The following is a 22776-nucleotide window of genomic DNA, read 5'->3' on the forward strand; positions in this document are numbered from 1 at the left end:
CGGTGCTGGTGACCACTACATAGGCGGTCGATCTGCCCACACGACGGTTTTGATAGCCTCGACACAGTCGAATCATTTGCCAATGTGATGGTGTTAGTGTACATCCACAGTCGGGTCGTGCTACAATGCGACTAAAGTAAGGACCTAATCACAGACGGATCATAAGCCAATCGGCGGTGTTAGTGTACACCGCAGTCGGTCCTAGATGCCAACGGTGAAGGCTATGACCATCACTGTCGATAGTTTACTGTCGATGCCAAAATTGGACTGCGATGTGGGTTAGACGCGGCTATGAAAGATGCGAGTGTAGTAGTGTTGTATGGCTCATATCGGCCTGATACCACGCTAGGAGTATACATATATAGTCACCTAGGGTTTCTTGTCATTCTTACTTCTCTCTTTCTCTAATCTCTATCCACTAGAGGCACCAGTGTCACTTTCTCTCATGACGTGGTGCTCGTGGGACCAGCGACGGCGCTCGTGTAGAGGACCTAGTGGAGCTCGTCACGGCGGATCCAGCGGTGGGAGGGCGGATTTGGTGGTGGGAGAGTGGATCCGGTGGCAGAAGGTGGATCCGACAACGCAAGGGATGATCCCAGGGGCAGCACATGAGCGCGTCTTCTAGTGTCGCTTGTGCAAGCAGGATTGGGGGTGGCAGCATACGAGCAGGCCTAGGAGTGGGCTCGCCAATGGTCTTGTGCCTTTTTCAATCTTCTAGCAAATATGCCGGTTTGTTGCAACTGGAGAAAAAACTATCAAACGTTCATGGAGAACGACGATAGAAATTGTACATATTTTTTATGTTTTGCCATTTGTTAAATTTAAAAGTTATAATTTATTTTGTGATAACCATGACAACAAAATATAAGTTAATGTTGGCAACAATATGATAGTGTATTATTAAACCTGACTTAAATACAATCTTGATAGAATTTTTCCTTCTATTTCAAAGCTCATAAATATTTAGACATAAATATAATATAATTTTAATTTGTATTCTATCCATGTGTTGCTATATTTCAAGTAAACAAATAGCCGTTTACAGAGGCTATAACTGTTTTGAGCGGTATGTCGCTATTTGTAGCATGTTTAGTTTAGCTGTTTTAGCCTACTATAGCCCTTTATAGCCGACTCTTAACCTCAAGATAACCTTGTCGCTAAATATCAGTAGCCCGCTATTTATTACATTGCTATTGATTTCCATGACCTTTGAGGACCCATACAAACCTATAATTTTGATCTTTGATTAAAGTCAACAAGGAGTTAGTTGCCAACATGTTAAAGATTGGTGTGTCCACTGGTGATTATGACCGGAAACCTCTCTTGATTTTTCACATGCTAGTCCTCATCAGTGATTGAAGAGATACATTTATTTAGACTGGGTTAGACAATAAACTACTCAAGTTTTGTGTTCACGTTTTGATTAGTTAAACCATCGACTAATTCCGATTTGAATAAAAATATGTTTCTTATCAAATTATGTTAACAACTTGGCATTCAAAATCTTTATTTCTATGATATAAGAGAAAAATCAATGGTTTAGAGGTCAATAATATTTATTCTATAACAAAAATTTAATGGAAGAAAAATCACTGAGCGAATAACAAATGCAACAAAAAATCTAAAATAAAGAAATCGGACGGAAAGCATAAAAAAATCAAACGTAAGCTAAAGCGCTAAAGCCCACACAAAGGAACGTAGGAAGAGAAAACTATTTTTTATTAGACCGATACTAAATGGGATTCAGAGAAGAGGATCCGGGATCTAAATGTCAACAGAGAATTCCCCGTTGGGGAGTGCCTCCCCATCCCCGTCCCCGTGGGAAAGAAAATTCCTCATCCCCGTCCCCGTCAAGTGTCACGGGGGGAGACTTTCTCCCCATCCCCCTCCCCGTGCGGGGAATTAGTCCCCATGGAGATCCCCGTACCCGTGTCAGTTCATGATAGTTCATCTTGATGTCAACCATTCATGTATTCACAAATTCACGTTAATGGTATACAAACAAATCCATGATACAAAAGACACCACAAAATTATAAATCAACACATCCACAGCCAACGGGTTCCAATCCGGCCATAAAGTCCTCACGGCCATGCTTCAAAGCATCAATCGGACTGTGCATCAGATGCCTTCCGCAACAAGCTCCAATCCGCCATGCCTTGCCGCAACAAGCTCCAATCTAAGACATGAGAAGGAAGGCAATAAAAAAATGTATCACTGAGAAGATAAACCAATAGCTAGAAATAGAGGGTAGCCGCCGAATGCTTAGCAGTGCTGCTTCTAGTGTCCGCCACTCCCGCGCTGGTTGCTCGCTATAGCAGTGCAGTGTAGGCATCAACACACACGCTCGCCCGGCCCGCATGTGCCTGGTAGCCTCGCGCTGTCTCCGTGCGGCGTGGTCACTTGGATTGACCAGAGAGGGTGGAGGAAGCGTGAGCGGTGGCTGGCGGCTGCGAGAGGGCGAGTTGGGGACTGAGAAAGTGAGGAGCTAGGGTTGCAACATTGCTTATATATCACAAGTATTGGGCCTTGCCAGTATATGGGCATTTGGAAATGGGTCCCCGTGGGTAGCGGGGACGAGGCCTGCATACCATCCCCGCCCCCGTGATCCCCGACGGGGATAACTTCAGCCCCGTTTAATCCCCGTGGGGATAGAATTCATACCATCCCCGTCCCCTAATGGGTGAATTTCCTGCGGGGATTTGGGGAACGGGGCCCCGTTGACATCTATAACCAGGGACATCAAACCGAACAAAACTTGAATTACAGAAGGGGATCAGAGTTGGACACACACAAAGGAACGTAGGAAGAGAAAAATAATTTTTTATGAGACTCAAACTGAACGGGATTCGGAGAAGAGGACCAGGGACATCAAACCGAACAAAACTTGGAATACCGAAGGAGATCAGAGTTAGAGTCGGATGAAAAAATATATGGCAGAAATTTTGCCTCTTTAGTATTAGGGGTATATATTTTCGCAGGCGGACATAGTGACCACCTCAAAAAAAATTGATTATTAACACAGACGTAGAGCCCAGACGGGCCTGCCTCCGAAAATCATATCTGACTGTCTCCGAAGAGCTTTTAGGCGGTAGTGGCCCGAGCAGGTGAAGAGGCCAGTGGAGCCTAGTGGAGGAAGAGGAAAAGGTAGAGATAGAGGAGAGGTGCTAACAGGTCCACGGGCACGCACTAGTAATTTTTTCTTAAATGCTAATACATGTTCCAGAGTAATGGCTCTTTGTAGAGATTTAGCACAAGACTCTTTCCGGAGAGTTAAGATATTTATGAAAGAAGAATGGACAGCCAAAATATAACCCACGGTGGGAGTTAGAATTCATAAGTTCCACTACCCTGGCAAATTGCCTATTCAAGTTCACCATTTTTTTTCCCCAAAACCATAATGAAACCGTAAATCATGTATGCATCCCCTGTGACAGGTTAAATAAGGTGCTCAAATGGCACCCAAGAGTATTCTGCAGTGAATTGCCATGAGGGTCAATTCCACGAGGCATTCTGAGTCAACTTCTGGCGATTAAATAACTCCCTTGAACACAATTTACAACGCTCAAGTGGTATCCTACACTGTACAAGCAATCTGTTACACACTCTCTCTCTCATATGGTGCAAACAATGTACGAGCGAGCAAGATGCAACGAAAATGTTGACACGAAATCTGAAAAAAAATGGTTTCCATATGTGAAAGATACATCACCAGACACGATCAACAGACGGACGCGAAAGCGAGAACAATACATATTCACTGATGAGTAAGGGGAACGGCTGGCTCGATCATTTGGTGGTTAGATTAGATCCTCTTGGGAGGCCTCTGGTGGCCGTGGCCTGATGCCCTGGGAGCCTTGTCGAGCAGCAGCAGGAGCCCCACATTGTTGCCGCACTGCCCAATCGGGTACCTGCCAACCATCATACCATCGGTGGCGAAGAACTTTAAAGTACGAAGCAGCAGACACGGAGAACAGCAGCGTGTGCAATGGAAGGAAGGGATTCAGGAACGGGATAAGGAAGAGGAACTCACTTGACGCGGGATGATTTCCTTCGCCACCACATGATTGATGTAACCCACTGGAAGGGATGGAGTCAAAAGCAAGCAAATTAGCTTCTGTTTTCAAGAATCTTTTTTAGGTTGGAAGTAGCCTTAAAACAGGGGTAAAACAGAGATTACCTTGACCACTGCAGCAAAGAGTGATGGCTGCCTCTTCACCACCTTCCTTTGCATAAGCACCGGCGGGTGCCGTGGTGGTCGCACAGTGACGGTCATGGCCGGCTGCGTGTTGCCCCCTTTGTAGAAGCTCTGCTGCGCCACTGCCGCCGCCGCTGGAACCGGTGGTGGCGCCGCCTCCTTGCAGAGCTTCTGCGCGATCTCCTTGAGCAGCATGACCTGCGCCTTCTCGGCCCCCATGGAGATGATGGCCTGCCTCATGGACTCACGGTCCGCCTCCAACTCCTGCATCCGCGCGCTGAGGCGGCGCACCTCCTCGTCTTCCGTCCACGGAGCGCCGCCGTAGCCGCAGTCGCTCCCCATAGGTGTGCCACCGCCGCCGTAGGAGCCGAGCTCAGGAACCGCCAGGGGTGCCCCGTGAATGGTGTCCACGGTGTATACCCGGTCGCTGGCGCCGCAGTCGTCGTCCGGGAAGCAGTCGCCGTCGTACAAGTTGAGGCTGTCGTCCGAGTAGGCGCGCGCGTGGCACGGGAATGCGGATCCCGGCGCGACGCGGATGATGGGCGTGGTGTTGGCGTTGGCGGCGGCCACCGGGGTCGTGCCGCGCTCGAGGAGGTGGACGCGGTGGGCGAGGCAGGTAAGCTGATCGCGCGGGGTCTCGAGCGCGTCGGCCTCGGACGCGGTGGGTGGGTGGTCGATGCAGCACCGTAGAGGCGGGTAGTACCCTCCGGCTCCGTCTCCGGACGACGCCGCGGGGGACGGCGAGGAGGGCGGGTGGCGCGGCGTGGCGGCGGAGGGCCGGCGCGGGGTGGAGCCCCCGGTCGACGGCACGGCGCCGCAGGGGTGGCGGGGCGTCTGGCCCTGGAGCGCCCGCGTCCCGGCGGCCTCACGCTTGGAGAGCGCCTCTTCAAGGGCCGTGAGCTCGACGGCGTCGTGGGCCATCTTCTCCTCGGCGTAGCGGCGGAACTGGCGTGCCTCCATCATGGCCTCGGCCTTCTCGCGCTGCAGGCGGAGGATCATGGTCATGGCCTCGCTGGCGGCGCCGGCCGCGGCCCCGCGCTCCGCATCGAGCTCCGCCTGGACGTCCGCAAGCGCGGCTTGCTGCCGCGCCAATGCCTCGCGCAGCGCCGCGGCCTCGTCCCCGATCTCCACTCGCACCACCGCGGGTGGCGCCTCGGGTACGGGTGGGGTCCTCCGCTTCAGCGGCGGTCTCGCGGGGGAGGCGTTGGCCGCCGCCGCAGACGTCGGCGGGGAAACGGAGAAGGAGGCAGGGTGGCCGCATAACGGGCAGAGCGAGGGAGGGGGCTCGCCGACGTCGGCCATGGCGGTGGCGCGGGACGGGACATGCGCATCCGCGGCCGCGGGGAGGTGGCGCGCGGGAGGAGTTAATTTTTGGGTTTCTCCCGACTTGCGGTTTTGGACGGTTGTCTGCTATTTTTAGGACACAAGGTTTTGGTCTCTTCCTTGGCTGGCCGCAGAAGAATGGACAGATTCGAGGACCTAGTAGACAATTAGGGTGACAAAAAAATGTGTTTTGTCACCAAAAACATTTTCTGCTGGAGACCAAGAATGTTTTTTTACTCGAAACCAAGAACGCGCACTCCATCCGTCCTAAAATAAATGTCACTATAAATAAGTGCTAGCCAATTTTTTAAATTTTTATTAAATTTCTAAAAAAATATTAGCAACATTTATATCTTTATATAAGTTTATTATAAAAATATATTTAACGATGATACTAATTATACATCATAAATATTAATGTTTATATATATTATTTGGTTAAAGTTAAAAATATTTGACTTATCGGGAAGTAAGGATAGTGGGTCATTTTAAAACTGAGGCCGCACAAAATGATATATTAGTGTATAATTGGTAATAACAGAACTAAAGTCCACATATTAATAAAATCCTACCAGTCTTGTAAATGCTAGACCTTTTGCCTTCAATGCTCATTACATGCTTAGAAATGATTCTAGTGGGAAGATGAAAGTCATGTTCTTAGGACCTCCCAACAAGAATAGGCCTAAGAAAATTTGGGTAGCAAAGTCACTTGTTGAGAAGGTGAAGGGTCCTCAACAAGTTTGGGTTCCTAAAGCTTGATCTCTTGTGTGTAGGTGAACTACAAGACCGGTGGAAGTCATTGGGTTATTGATAGTGGTTGCACACAACATATGACCGGTGATCCTCGTATGTTCACCTCACTAGATGAAGAAGTAGATGGACAAGAAAGAATCACATTTGGAGATAATTCGAAGGGCAAGGTTAAAGAATTGGACAAAGTGGCAATATCAAATGATCATTCTATCTCAAATGTGCTATATGTTGCTTCATTGAGCTTTAACTTGCTATCCGTTGGTCAATTGTGTGATCTTGGATTCCAATGCTTATTTACCGAGAGGCAAGTTGTTGTATCTAAGAAGGATGATGATCAAGTGATATTCAAAGGATTTAGATACAACAACTTATATCTAATAGACTTTACCTCCAAAGATGCTAACTTGAAGACTTACCTATTTACCAAAACAATACTTGAGTGGCTATTGCATAGAAGACTTGTACATGTTGGGATGAGCTCACTCAAGAAGCTAATGAAGAAAGATTTGGTGAGAGGGTTGAAGGATGTGAAGTTTGAGAAGGACAAGCTTTCATGTCAACCACAAGAGTGCTAGAACTCCTTCACATGGACTTATTTGGACTAACAACATACAAGAGTTTGGGAGGAAATCTTTATTGTCTTGTGATTGTTGATGACTATTCAAGATACACATGGGTATTCTTCCTTCATGACAAATCCGAAGTTGCATCATGCTTCAAGAAGTTTGCCAAGAGAGCACAAAATGAGTTTGAAGTGAAGCTCAAAAAGATTAGAAGTGACAATGGGAAGGAATTTGACAACACAAACATAGAAGCCTATTGTGATGAAGTTGGGATCAAGCATGAGGTCTCCGCAACATATACTCCTCACCAAAATGGTGTAGTTAGAGAAAGAACCAGACACTGATCACTCTTGTAAGAACAATGCTAGATGAGTACAACACCCCCAAAGCCCTATGGGCAGAAGCTATCAAAACCGCATGCTATGCATCCAACCGCATATTCCTTCAAAAGTTCCTTGGTAAGACACCTTATGAGTTGCTCAATAGGAAGAAGCCGGACGTCTCCTTCTTTAGGGTGTTTGGTTGCAAATGCTACATCTACAAGAAGCGGCAACACCTAGGGAAGTTTCAAAGACATTGTGATATTGGTTTTCTTATTGGTTACTCATCAAAGTCCAAAGCATATAGAGTATTTAATCATGCCACCGGCTTGGTTGAAGAAACATATGATGTGGAATTTGATGAATCTAACAGCTCCCAAGGAGCACATGAGAATCTTGATGATGTAGGTGATGAACCATTGAGGGAGGCTATGAAGAACATTCCGGTTGGAGACATCAAGCCCAAATATGATGAAGATGATGTACAAGTGATTGATCCACCTTTTTCATCAAGTATGCCACAAGATGGTGAAAAAGATAGGAGAGTAGAAAATGAAGACACTCATGTCTCGCATGATCAAATGGTGGTACAAGCACAAGATGTTGATGCTCCACAACCTCCTCCTCAAGTGGTCAATAGAAGAAATACACCTCTACTACAAGATCATCCACAAGATCTCATCATAGGGAGTCCATCAAAGGGTGTAATGACTCGCTCACAAAAACTTGCTTCATTTATTGCTCATCACTCTTTTGTCTCTTGCTTTGGGCCTACTAAGGTAGAAGAAGCTCTTTAAGATCTGGATTGGATAAATGCTATGCATGAAGAGTTGAACAACTTTACCCGCAATGAAGTTTGGGCTCTTGAAGAGCGGCCAAAAGGTGCAAGAGTCATTAGAACAAAGTGGGTGTTCCGCAACAAGCAAGATGATCAAGGCGTAGTTATGAGGAACAAGGCAAGACTAGTTGCAAAGGGGTTCTCTCAAGTTGAAGGTTTGAATTTTGGAGAGACCTTTGCACCGGTTGTAAGATTAGAAGCCATTCGTATCCTCCTTGCATATGCATCACATCATGAAATGAAATTATATCCAATGGATGTGAAAAGTGCATTTTTAACAACAAACAAGCCGGCAAGCAAGTTGCAAATACTCATCCAACCAAAGCTTTCATGTTAACCACAAGAGTGCTAGAACTCCTTCACATAGACTTATTTGGACTAACAACATACAAGAGTTTGGGAGGAAATCTTTATTGTCTTGTGATTGTTGATGACTATTCAAGATACACATGGGTATTCTTCCTTCATGACAAATCCGAAGTTACATCATGCTTCAAGAAGTTTGCCAAGAGAGCACAAAATGAGTTTGAAGTGAAGCTTAAAAAGATTAGAAGTGACAATGGGAAGGAATTTGACAACACAAACATAGAAGCCTATTGTGATGAAGTTGGGATCAAGCATGAGGTCTCCGCAACATATACTCCTCACCAAAATGGTGTAGTTTAGAGAAAAAACTAGACACTGACCACTCTTGTAAGAACAATGCTAGATGAGTACAACACCCCCAAAGCCCTATGGGCAGAAGCTATCAACACCGCATGCTATGCATCCAACCGCCTATTCCTTCAAAAGTTCCTTGGCAAGACACCTTATGAGTTCTTCAATAGGAAGAAGCCGGACGTCTCCTTCTTTAGGGTGTTTGGTTGCAAATGCTACATCTACAAGAAGCGGCAACACCTAGGGAAGTTTCAAAGACATTGTGATATTGGTTTTCTTATTGGTTACTCATCAAAGTCCAAAGCATATAGAGTATTTAATCATGCCACCGGCTTGGTTGAAGAAACATATGATGTGGAATTTGATGAATCTAACGGCTCCCAAGGAGCACATGAGAATCTTGATGATATAGGCGATGAACCATTGAGGGAGGCTATGAAGAACATTCCGGTTGGAGACATCAAGCCCAAATATGATGAAGATGATGTACAAGTGATTGATCCACCTTTTTCATCAAGTGTGCCACAAGATGGTGAAAAAGATGGGAGAGTAGAAAATGAAGACACTCATGTCTCGCATGATCAAATGGTGGTACAAGCACAAGATGTTGATGCTCCACAACCTCCTCCTCAAGTGGTCAATAGAAGAAATACACCTCTACTACAAGATCATCCACAAGATCTCATCATAGGGAGTCCATCAAAGGGTGTAATGACTCGCTCACAAAAACTTGCTTCATTTATTGCTCATCACTCTTTTGTCTCTTGCTTTGGGCCTACTAAGGTAGAAGAAGCTCTTTAAGATCTGGATTGGATAAATGCTATGCATGAAGAGTTGAACAACTTTACCCGCAATGAAGTTTGGGCTCTTGAAGAGAGGCCAAAAGGTGCAAGAGTCATTGGAATAAAGTGGATGTTCCGTAATAAGCAAGATGATCAAGGCGTAGTTGTGAGGAACATGGCAAGACTAGTTGCAAAGGGGTTCTCTCAAGTTGAAGGTTTGGATTTTGGGGAGACCTTTGCACCGGTTGTAAGATTAGAAGCCATTCGTATCCTCCTTGCATATGCATCACATCATGAAATGAAATTATATCAAATGGATGTGAAAAATGCATTTTTAACAACATACAAGCCGGCAAGCAAGTTGCAAATACTCATCCAACCAAAGCTTTCATGTCAACCACAAGAGTGCTAGAACTCCTTCACATAGACTTATTTGGACTAACAACATACAAGAGTTTGGGAGGAAATCTTTATTGTCTTGTGATTGTTGATGACTATTCAAGATACACATGGGTATTCTTCCTTCATGACAAATCTGAAGTTGCATCATGCTTCAAGAAGTTTGCCAAGAGAGCACAAAATGAGTTTGAAGTGAAGCTCAAAAAGATTAGAAGTGACAATGGGAAGGAATTTGACAACACAAACATAGAAGCCTATTGTGATGAAGTTGGGATCAAGCATGAGGTCTCCACAACATATACTCCTCACCAAAATGGTGTAGTTTAGAGAAAGAACCAGACACTGATCACTCTTGTAAGAACAATGCTAGATGAGTACAACACCCCCAAAGCCCTATGGGCAGAAGCTATCAACACTGCATGCTATGCATCCAACCGCCTATTCCTTCAAAAGTTCCTTGGCAAGACACCTTATGAGTTGCTCAATAGGAAGAAGCCGGACGTCTTCTTCTTTAGTGTGTTTGGTTGCAAATGCTACATCTACAAGAAGCGGCAACACCTAGGGAAGTTTCAAAGACATTGTGATATTGGTTTTCTTATTGGTTACTCATCAAAGTCCAAAGCATATAGAGTATTTAATCATGCCACCGGCTTAGTTGAAGAAACATATGATGTGGAATTTGATGAATCTAATGGCTCCCAAGGAGCACATGAGAATCTTGATGATGTAGGTGATGAACCATTGAGGGAGGCTATGAAGAACATTCTGGTTGGAGACATCAAGCCCAAATATGATGAAGATGATGTACAAGTGATTGATCCACCTTTTTCATCAAGTGTGCCATAAGATGGTGAAAAAGATGGAAGAGTAGAAAATGAAGACACTCATGTCTCCCATGATCAAATGGTGGTACAAGCACAAGATATTGATGCTCCACAACCTCCTCCTCAAGTGGTCAATAGAAGAAATACACCTCTACTACAAGATCATCCACAAGATCTCATCATAGGGAGTCCATCAAAGGGTGTAATGACTCGCTCACAAAAACTTGCTTCATTTATTGCTCATCACTCTTTTGTCTCTTGCTTTGGGCCTACTAAGGTAGAAGAAGCTCTTTAAGATCTGGATTGGATAAATGCTATGCATGAAGAGTTGAACAAATTTACCCGCAATGAAGTTTGGGCTCTTGAAGAGTGGCCAAAAGGTGCAAGAGTCATTGGAACAAAGTGGGTGTTCCGCAACAAGCAAGATGATCAAGGCGTAGTTGTGAGGAACAAGGCAAGACTAGTTGCAAAGGGGTTCTCTCAAGTTGAAGGTTTAGATTTTGGAGAGACCTTTGCACTGGTTGTAAGATTAAAAGCCATTCGTATCCTCCTTGTATATGCATCACATCATGAAATGAAATTATATCAAATGGATGTGAAAAGTGCATTTTTAAATGGCTTTATTAATGAACTAGTCTATGTTGATCAACCTCCCGGGTTTGAAGACACTAGATGTCCTAATCATGTTTATAGGTTGTCCAAGGCGCTATATGGGCTTAAGCAAGCCCCAAGAGCTTGGTATGAGTGCCTTCGGGATTTCCTCATTAAGAAGGGCTTCACCATTGGGAAGGTCAACACCACACTATTCACCAAGAAGCTCGATGGACATATCTTCATTTGTCAAGTGTATGTTGATGATATCATCTTTGGATCATCAAATGAAGATTCTTGCAAAGAGTTTGGTGAATTGATGTCAAAGGAGTTCGAGATGTCAATGATTGGAGAGCTTACATTCTTTCTTGGTTTTCAAATCAAGCAAATGAGAGAAGGGATTTTCATCCCTCAAGAGAAATATACAAATGATCTTCTCAAGAGATTCAAGATGGATGAATGTAAGCCAATCAAGACACCAATGCCAACTAATGGACATCTCGACCTAGATGAGGGAGGTAACACAATTGATCAAACTCTCTACCGCTCTATGATTTGTAGCTTGTTATATTTAACTGCATCTAGGCCCGACATCATGTTTAGTGTGTGTATGTGTGCTAGATTTCAAGCTAATCCTAAGGAAACACATTTGATTGCCGTTAAAAGAATCCTTAGATATCTTAAGCACACACCAAGCATTGGCCTTTGGTATCCCAAAGGAGCTATATTTGAATTAGTGGGCTATTCCGATTCGGATTATGCCGGTTGCAAAGTTGATAGAAAAAGCACATCCGGAGGGTGCCATTTGCTTGGTAGATCACTTGTGTCTTGGTCCTCCAAGAAACAAAATAGTGTGGCCTTGTCCACTTCTGAAGCAAAATACATTGCCACGGGTGCTTGTTGTGCACAAATACTTTACATGAAACTGTTTACACCGAAATTTGGAAGAAGGGTCTCAGGGGTTCGAGAGCTCCCAAAAATCATGTCAACAGGAGATCAATTGCGTGCAAATCAGGAATAGCTAATTCGGATGCAAGAGCTAGAATCGGCTTTCTTCAAATAACGCCAGCAGATAACGACGGAAGCTACGTTTGGCGCCAGGACAAGACATGTTGGACTCTATGAAAAGGGAAAGATTAGAGTCCAAGTTACCTTAAATTAGGAATGTTTTCTTTAAGGTTAAAAATTGTGATGAGTCGTGCTTAGACAGGAGTCATACGTAGGTCCTGGGTATAAATATCAAACCCCGACCATTGTAGAGAGGAACCAATCAATCAAATACAAGTCAATTACTTTTTCGGCTCTAGCCACCCCTTAGGAGTAGGAGTAGAGTAGATCTCGGCAAAAGAGCTGATATGAACAGGGGGAAACGTCAAAGGATGGAGCGACAAGGCCGCGAGTTACATCTCAAATCTTGTTGAATAAATGGCAGCGGTAGAAGGAGAAGAATTATCAGCGATGGTTAGAGGATCAAGAATACCAGCATCAACTAGGAGAAGAGAGGTATGAAAGGAGACAAGCCAAATCACACTGGGATTGTCCTTTCTTCAGATACTGCTGGAACAAAGGTTTGAAATTGGCTACCAGACATAATTGCCCAGAATGCAGCAATCAGTATTGGGGATTTAGGCAATCTCAAATCAACCACCGGTCTATCCATGCCCAGGACGCACATCATTATAATAACATGGATCGGCGCTTAAAAAATAAAAGTGTTCATGATCGGCTGGGAAAAAGAGTCATTGGCCAAGACTGGGTCGATCATGAAGAAGAAAGCAACAAGGGAGAATACATTTGGCAGGAAGGCCAATGGTGCCCCGGAGGATTGACAAGAAGCCAAAAGAAAAGAGTGCAGCGCCTAAGGAATTAAGAGTTGGAACAGGCTCAGGTATCCGGTAAACATCAAATGTGGCGCGCCAAGCAAATAGCCGATAGAAAGCAACCATCGGCTAATATCCAAATGGCTTTTCTGTTGCCATCAGAATCCAGAATCAATGGCGAGAGCCAACAGCCGATCCAAGCAGTCGGCTTTGAAGATTTATTTTAATGGATAATCCAATAGATGGTACAGATGGTAAATTGGGACATGGCTTCACGTCGGCCGATGAATTGGAGGAAGTGGACATTGGTTCTAGAGACAGACCTAGGCTGACGTACGTAAGTGCTAAATTGGATCCGGAGTATAAGTGAGAATTAATTGATTTATTAAAAGAATTTAAAGACTGCTTTGCTTGGGAATACTACGAGATGCCTGGTTTAGACCGAGCAATTGTTGAACATCAGTTACCAATCAAACTTGGATATCGACCCTTTAAGCAAGCTCCAAGGAGATTCAATCCGAACGTGCTTGATGATATTAAAAGGAGACTGAAAGGCTGCTGGAGGCAAAGTTCATCCGACCGTGCCGATATGCAGAATGGATATCAAATGTTGTCCCTGTGTACAAGAAGAATGGAAAACTAAGGGTTTGCATTGATTTCAGAGATCTGAATAAAGCCACGCCCATGGATGGTTATCCGATGCCGATAGCCGATATGTTAGTAGATGCAGCAGCCGGGCACAAGGTTATTAGCTTTATGGATGGCAACGCATGGTATAATCAAATTTTCATGGCTGAGGAGGACATAGCGAAAACCGCTTTCAGGTGCCTCGGCGCAATCGGCTTGTTCGAGTGGGTTGTGATGACCTTCGGTTTAAAGAATGCTGGTGCCACTTATTAAAGGGCAATGAATTATATCTTTCATAAGTTGATCGGCAGGATTGTTGAGATCTACATCGATGATGTGATGGTAAAATCAAAAGGATACAAAGAGCATCTAGCTAATTTGCGAGATACTCTGGAATGCACGAGAAAACATGGTCTGAAGATGAATCCCAATAAGTGTCGAAGTTGGTCAGCTGGACAATTCTTGGGTTTTATGGTCCATGAGAGAGGAATCGAAGTTGGTCAGAAGAGCATGAAAGCAATCGATGATGCAGTGCCCCCGACTACTAAGACCGAGTTGCAATCTTTGCTTGGCAAAATTAATTTCATCAGAAGGTTTATTTCGAATTTGTCAGAAAGGGTTCTGCCATTTTCTCCCTTGTTGAAATTGAAGAATGATCAAGAATTTAAATGGGGTGACGTACAACAGAAGGCGTTTGAGGAGATAAAGGAATATATGAAATGTCCACTCGTGCTGGTCCCTTCTCAACAAGGTAAACCTTTCAAGTTGTATATATCGGCCGACGACCAAACAATTGGATCGGCCCTGATACAAGAATTTGAAGGAAAAGAGCGAGTGGTTTTCTATCTAAGTAGGAGACTTTTAGATCCAGAAACAAGATATTCCCCCACTGAAAAGTTATGCTTGTGCTTATACTTCTCTTGCACCAAGTTGCGGCATTACTTGTTATCGGCCGAGTGCACGGTTGTTTCCAAGGTTGATGTGATCAAGCACATGTTATCGATGCCGATACTAAATGGGAGAGTAGGAAAGTGGATTCTCGCGTTATCAGAATTTGATTTGAGGTACGAATCGGCTAAAGCAGTTAAAGGGCAGGTAATAGTTGATTTCGTCACTCAGCATCATAAGCCAAGCATGAATCATGTAGAGCCGGTGCCCTGGACATTATTCTTCGATGGGTCATCATGTAAGCAAGGTGGTGGCATTGGTATTGTTATTATTTCGCCTCGGGGGGCAAATTTTGAGTTTGCTTTTCCAACAGAACCAATGGTCACAAACAATCAAGCAGAATATGGGGCTATTCTCAAAGGGATTCAACTTCTTCATGAGGTAAAGGCCGAAGCAATTGAAATTTTTGGAGACTCACAGTTAATTATTAATCAGTTGATCGGCCTATATGAGTGCAAAGAGGATACTCTGAGGAGATATTATGACGAATGCCAAAGGTTGCTCAGGGAATTTCCTCATGTCTCATTTCAACATATTCCGAGGGCGCAGAATCAAGAAGCTAATCATTTGGCTCAAAGTGCATCAGGTTATCGAGTGGTTCAAGAAATCCTGAGTAATGAAACCTCGGACAATGATTAGAGAGTTGAGATAGTCGACTACCTCAGAAATCCATCACAGAAAGTTACCAGAAAGCTAAGGTATAAATCGACTAAGTATGTTTTACTAGATGACCAGCTATATTACAAAACCATCGATGGGGCATTACTCAAATGCCTGAATCAAGAAGAAGCCAAGGTTTTGATGGGCGAAGTGCATGAAGGAATATGTGGGGCTCATCATTCGGCTTATAAGATGAAATGGATTATTCGCAGAACTGGATATTTTTGGCCAACAATATTAGAAGACTGTTTTGAATACTACAAAGGATGCCAGGACTGTCAACATTTTGGTAATGTCCAAAAATCGCCTACAGCGGCCATGAACCCAATATTCAAGCCATGACCGTTTTGGGGCTGGGAAATTGATTTGATTGGCCAGATCTTTCCACCCTCAAGCAAGGGACATAAGTTCATTTTGGTAGCAATAGATTACTTCACCAAGTGGGTTGAGGCAGTTCCCCTGAAAACGGTAACTTCAAAAAATATGGCTGATTTTGTCAAGGAGTATATCGTGTATCATTTTGGGATTCCTCAAACCATCAGTACCGATCAAGGGACCATGTTCACATCAGAAGAATTTGGAGATTTTGCTGCCAGTATGGGGATCAAGCTGCTAAATTTGTCTCCTTACTATGCTCAGGCTAATGGCCAGGCAGAGGCGTCCAATCAAATTGTGATTAAGCTGATCAAGAAGAAAATTGAGGAACAGCCAAGGAAGTGGCATTCGACGCTTAATGAGGCATTATGGGCATACAGGATGGCCTGTCATGGGTCAATTAAAACATCACCTTATGAACTTGTGTATGGCCATAACGCAGTCCTTCCTTGGGAAGTTCAGACTAGATCAAGATATGTTATGTTACAGAATGATTTGGCAGCCGAAGTCTACAAAAATCTTATGATGGATGGCTTAGAAGACTTAAGTTGCCTTCGACTGCGCGCTCTTGAGAATATTGAAGCCAATAAACTGAGGGTCGCGAAATATTACAATAAAAAGGTCAAGAATAAGCAATTTTTTGAGGGAGATTTGGTCTGGAAAGTGAAATTGCCGATCGGGTCAAAGGACAACAAGTTCGGCAATGGTCACCCAATTGGGAAGGGCCTTATCAGATCAAATGTTGTGCGCCTGGTAATGTGTATATTCTAGAGACACTAGGAGGAGAAGAAGAGTTCGGCCGAGCAATCAATGGAAAATATCTGAAGAAATATTATCCCAGCGTTTGGATTAACACTTAAATAGCCGATTTGTTCGGCCGATAGCTCTAATAGCCGATATCAGAAAGGTATCGCCTCCAGTGCAAAAAATGAACCCGAAGGGACAAAAGCCGATACGATGCGTATCGCCTATAGGAGGAAAACAAACATGGGTGAAGCAATACGCACAATATGAAATACGAAACAAAGAAAAATCATTCAAGATGAGGGAATTGTTTGCTCAAAGATCACTTATTACAAGCTACGAAACAATTTGCTCACTACATCATCAGCCAAAGTATTGAGAGCTACAGAGTTGGCGGCGCTAGAGAATTCCTCAATCAAGTGCTCATGGTCCCTAGGGGGCACTACATCTGGGAAACCATGAGAAAGGAGCTAAAGATTGTAGCCAGAGCGGGCTTGTGTAGTGGCCAACGCTGTGGCAGCGCCATGGCGGACACCATGGAGAGCAACCTCCCTGACGCGATCTAGGATGTCATGCAAACGAGCTACCGAAACAGCGCCCCTGGCATTGACAAATCATGCTGCATGGTCTACGGCTGATCGAAGGCTTTCCAACTGAGCAGTGAGATCTAAAATTCAAAGGAAGGAATGATCAGAAAATCTCGAAGGCAAAGCGAAGAAAAGCTAAGGAGATTGTGATAGCCGCATCACCTGTGATTCTGGCTTCAGCCCTAGCCAGCCGTTCCCTCAAACCGGCCTTAGAGGATGACCGAATTTGAATCATGGCCAGAGCCGATTCTGCGAGGGAGAGACAGTTGGCTAGGTTTTGATCAGTCCGATCAATAGAGGCGATTAGATCGTCATTATCGATCTGTCTCCTCGGATAACAAGAAGGCTGGCATCGAATCGGTGTTAAAGATGGCCCCAAAGGCTGAACCGGGTCGGCCCCGTGTTCCGGGACGGTAGAGACATCCCGGGTAGCACCATCTCAGCGATAAAGGCGCTAGCGCGATAATGCAGACCCATTAAGAGCCTCCTTAGCAGGCCTCTTGCTGTTCTCCATGATCTTAAACCTATAGAAGAGCGGGAACTATACTAAAAGGCGCAAAAGGCTTTGGGATGAGGCAGGTAGTTTTGAGCCCCAGCCATGGCCCAAATATATAGCCTGAGGAAGCAAGGAGTTAGATCTCGCCGAGGGTGTGGAAACTGAAACAACTATGGAAACAGATCGGTGCTCTAGAAATCCAGGGGATAGATAACGAGGGGATCACAGATTCAGGCTGATCGTTTCCCCAGATTACAAAACGTCGTGGGATGGGTATGAAGAGTTTACATTAACCAGAAATCAACCCACCAAGGCTTCTTTGGATTGAAGGGAGTCTGGGTCCCCATAGGGCCGAAGGTCGTCTTGACCCAAGTCACATCGGCCAGTTAATTAAAATTATACCAGAAGAAGGGGGAAGGCCTCCCGCTTAACAGACGCCTAGTCGGTTTCTCGGTGATTGGGAACTACGGAAAAGAAGCATGTGGCTCTCCCAGCAGACGTTTAGTGAAGCGAACAAGGGAAAGGTGTCCACACATTTTAGCCCTTGCAAACACTAGAACATCTTTGCGAGCATGGAAAGAAGACTCAGGTGGTAATATCACAAGACTTCTTCTAGCCACAATAGCTGATCTTCTTGCTAGACAAGGCGCTAGAATGAGCGACACAATCACCTTATGCACAAGAATTCTTCTAACCACTCAAGATCTTCAAAGCAAAAGGGTGGACCATGGAGGGTCCGGTGAAGTCAGAGCTCGAGAGGGCAGGAAGAAGAGGAACATAGCTGAATCATTGAGTTGCTCTCGCCGAGATTGGATAGGCATTTTATAGCCAGACTGGAAGGATGAATCCAAGTGCCCGTGAAGCAACGATGCTCTCATTAAAGTTGTGAAGCATGGGTTCATGAGTTGACGTAGACGGCGACAAACAGTAGACCCCAAACCGAGATTCTCTACCCGTGACTGTAGGCCCGTCATGAATGAAGACGTGATAATTTTGGAATAAAATTACTTTTATCCCAAAATTAGGGGGGCATGTGTTTACACCAAAATTTGGAAGAAGGGTCTTAAGGGCTTGAGAGCTCCTAAAAATCATGTCAACAGGAGATCAATTGCGTGCAGATCGGGAATAGCTGATTCGGATGCAAGAGCTGGAATCGGCTTTCTTCAAATAACGCCAGCAGATAACGACGGAGGCTACGTTCAACGCCAGGATGAGACATGTTGGACTCTACGAAAAGGGAAAGATTAGAGTCCAAGTTACCTTAAATTAGGAATGTTTTCTTTAAGGTTAAAAATTGTGATGAGTCGTGCTTAGATAGGAGTCATACGTAGGTCCTGGGTACAAATATCAAACCCCAGCCATTGTAGAGAGGAACCAATCAATCAAATACAAGTCAATTACTTTTTTGGCTCTGGCCACCCCTTAGGAGTAGGAGTAGAGTAGATCTCGGCGAGTTCTTCCGCAAGTATAGCTGCATCGATCCGGCTGACCTCCACTGCTTGTTGTAAGTACCGTCATGGTTTATACCTCTGTTCGTATGGCTGCATCGATCCGGTCGACCCCAACCACGACTCTGGCATAGGCTAGTTATCGACTCTTTCCTAGTTCAAGTATGGCCTGTGTGATTCTGCCTCACACCCCACTGCTTGAACTAGATCAAGGTCAAGTTATCAGCTCTACCTTTGAATGGCAGTCTTTGGTAGATTCATTAAGTTACCGATATTGTTCATTGCTTTCATTGTTTACCTAATTACAGCAATATCACTCTGCCTGATTGAGATTGATCTAGATCGGCCTTATATCTTATTTAACCCATTGTTTGCTAATCTAAAACTGATCTAATCTACATCTTAAACGATGAGTTATGTTTTTATCGGCTGTTTTATATCAATCTTAATCATGCATAGTGTGCGGTTAAGGCATGTTCGATCTTGAGTAGATCTATTGGTTAGCGAGAACCGTTCCATGGCCTGTTATCATGGCCTGTGGGATTCTGCCTCTCACCCCACTGTTAGCACCGTGGAGTGGGGATCGTTAGTTGATAGATCCATTCCTGAGAAGGCATGACCTTAACTGTGCGCTATGCCTAAATCGGCTATTTAGCCGATATCGAATGCTTTCACGAACAGTTCACATCATGAGATCATTGAAGTAGAGATAAGTTGAAAGATATGTTAGCCCCATGATCTTATTATTGTATTACGGCCTGCATGATTCTGCCTCATGCCCCACTGATATTAGTAATGAGTTAGGGTCATCGAGTCTATTGTTGTTTCTACGGCCTGTATGATTCTGCCTCATGCCCCACTGGTCATGGTAATAGATGAGATCTAACATGTTCATTAGATTTATCTTTATTAAATGGTTAAGTGGTGTTGAATTGTTTCTTTATATAAAAAGGGGTTCAGTTACTTGTAATCATTGGCTCAGTATAAACCAATCATCATCGATATCTTATTGCCATTGATTAAATTATTGCTCGAATTATATCTATCTTGGATGATAACCGATTCTTCTTACACAACCCCATGAGCTTTAACCGATTTATTCTTATGAATATGCCAGAATTGACTATTTAGCCGATCTCCTCTCATATCGGCTCTTAGAGCCGGACATTCGGAACTGTCTAGCAACACCGACATGTTCCACCCTTAATTACTGATAAACTTTCTCTCCTTGTCAATTGCAGGGTCAAATTGACTGGCATGTCTCGAGAGGATTGTGCAGGATCGACCACCCTTGCGCCGAAGCTAGGCGGATCTGCTCCACCGAGCGGACCCTTCTGGCTTGCTACGTGTGTCCTCGGCACGGGACGAAATTCTGTGTCGACAGAAACAAACTTTGCTAGACTATGGTGTAGTTCTTGAAAAAGTACCTCTTTTGCGCAACAATGAAAGTGCGGTAAAACTTGTAAATAATCCGGTTCAACACTCTCGCACCAAGCACATAGATATCCGCCATCACTTTCTTAGAGATCATGTTGCAAAGAATGATATTTCACTAGAAGGTGTAAGGACCGAGGATCAATTGGCGGATATCTTTACCAAACCACTAGATGAGGCAATATTTTGTAGATTGTGGAATGAGCTCAATGTTCTTGATTTTAGCAACTTCACTAAAAAATAAGCTTGTGTTGTCCCCTGCATTGCATTGTAATATACAACATGTTTAATCTTTGGTAATGCATATAGGGCTTGTCTAACATGGTTAAGATAACCGCCGAAAAGCGAGTGAAGAAGCTTAACCTTGGATCAAACTTGACAAGCAACTAGAATTACTTTCAAGTATTGCATTGCATATGCATGAATGTTGTTTTGTCATTTATCTTTCAATTGCCCTCTTATTGCCTATTTTCTTAAAAAGAATTATAGCCTAAGGCAAAATATTTTTGAAAAAACATGAGGGTTTGAGAGAGGTCACTCACATAAGTCCCAATTGGTGTTTATTTGGATTTTATTGGAGTTGGGACTTGATTGAGAATAGGCAGCACGAAGGACTTTGAAGATTCACTAGAGAAAGATTGACCGGACGTTGCACCGGACTCTAAAGTCCAGCGTCCGGTCAGTTCATAGGAGGTGAACTGCTGCTGAGAAGGAGTGACCGGACGCTAAAATAGTGTTCTCCCAGCGTCCGGTCAGAAGACGATCCCGCGTCCTATCGATCGAAGACGAAGGAGACTGCTTGCACCAGACTCTGGCTGTGTCCGGTCAGGGTTCACCGGACATGTCCGGTCGCGATTCCAGGGGTTTTCGACCTCTATGGAATCGACCGGACGCTGGGTGGCAGCGTCCGGTTGCTGCCACCGAAGCGTTCAGTCAATAGAAAAAGTGTGGGACCCGGTTTCTTCTCTGTTTCCTTATCTGTTCTGTCAAGGGACCCCTTTTAACCACAAGCCGTCGCGCCATGTGACCTAATTCGCCCGCATCCGTGCCGACATCGCCGCCTTTCCGAGCTAAGCGCCACAACCTTGCCCTAGCCACCGAATTTGCCTGCTCACGCCATGTCCGCACAGCTTCCGCACCACTCCCACATTGCCGTGTTGCATTGCGCCTCTGCTCCGCCGCACATCCACCGCTAGCCGTGCCCACGCGCCTCCCCGCGCTGCCGTGCTGACAGCCTGCGCCGTCGCACCCAAGCCGAGCCACCGTGCTCGCCTCTGCTTCCGTGCCAGCGCCACCCTGCTCCCATGCCAGCGCCGCCGCACAGCCGCGCCTCCCTGTGCTGCTCCCGCAATAGCGCCGCCACGCCATCCTCTGCCGAGCCCACGCACCACCGCGCCGTTGTGCCCTGCTCGAGCGCCAGCACCGCGTGAGCCCCTGTTGCAGCGCTGTCGAGCTCTTGCCCTAGCCCGCGCCTGTGCCTCTACTTCATGTGCCTGAGCCACTTTGTAGTGCCCTTCATCCTCTATCGCCGAACCACGCCACTGCAAACCCTAGGATTCCTGGTGGTTCCCCACGTGTCATTTCTCTGCTCTTCGGATCGCCGGTTCATCAGCGAGTCAGTGCTATTGTGGTCCTATTTACAGTTGTCAGTCAACTCAGGGCCAAGCTCGCGAGTACAGATCGAGACCATGCCTCGTAAGTGACAGTTGGCATTGATCTTTGTCAGCGATAGTTGTTCTTCTCAGATTAATCAGATGGCTCGTGTGAAGAATGCCGGAGGTGTCCAGGTGATGAGGATCCGAGGTGTCCACCTCAGTTGCCTGCTGATCCAAAAGGCAAGACGACAAAGAAGCTAACAATGAAGAAGCGCAAGTACCCTGATGCAGATACAGCGAGAGCAGCCACAGTTGCAGAGGCTGTAGAGCGTGCAGAGAGAGGAGGTGCCAGGAGTGGAGTTTAGATTGCAGATCAGCTTTCTCCAGCAGTGAGGATAGCCGTTGAGGAGTTTGAGAGGTTTCATGGTGGTCCAACTAGGACAGCCATGGTTGGAGGGCGACGTGTTGTTCTAGATGAGAGTCAGCCTCAGGGGGAGTCACAGCAGCAGCCAACGTCAGCAGAGCAGACTCAGGAGGGAGATCAGACTGAGGAGATAGAGTAGGTACCTCAGCCATAGTTATGCCGCTCTGGTCATACCCGTGCTCCAGTCACACCGAGGCCAGAGACATAGCGGAGGGGTTCTCGTCTGCCTCCGGTGTCTCATCTAGACTTGAGGGCCACCATGGCCAAACAGGTGCAGCAGCTCAGATTTGTGGACTTTAAGCAGTGGTTCCTGCCAAGGAGGGATGAGTGTGCTTCAGAGAGCTTCTACACACCACTACAGGAGGATTTC

The 22776-nt window shown here is 45.3% G+C and overlaps 1 protein-coding gene across 1 annotated transcript; it reads right to left on the bottom strand.

Annotated features, from left to right (window-relative positions):
* Positions 1–3540: 3540 nt before the first annotated feature.
* LOC136502657 (myosin-binding protein 7-like) lies at positions 3541–5500 on the bottom strand. The gene is made up of 3 exons (XM_066497906.1): positions 4181–5500; positions 4034–4080; positions 3541–3911 (listed from the first exon to the last, which is right to left on the bottom strand). Exons 1-3 carry the CDS (start codon positions 5498–5500, stop codon positions 3806–3808), a joined length of 1473 nt encoding a protein of 490 aa, XP_066354003.1. The 3' UTR covers positions 3541–3805.
* Positions 5501–22776: the final 17276 nt, after the last annotated feature.

The sequence above is a fragment of the Miscanthus floridulus genome, chromosome 14 (assembly GCF_019320115.1).
Source record: "Miscanthus floridulus cultivar M001 chromosome 14, ASM1932011v1, whole genome shotgun sequence".
NCBI classification, from domain to species: domain Eukaryota; kingdom Viridiplantae; phylum Streptophyta; class Magnoliopsida; order Poales; family Poaceae; genus Miscanthus; species Miscanthus floridulus.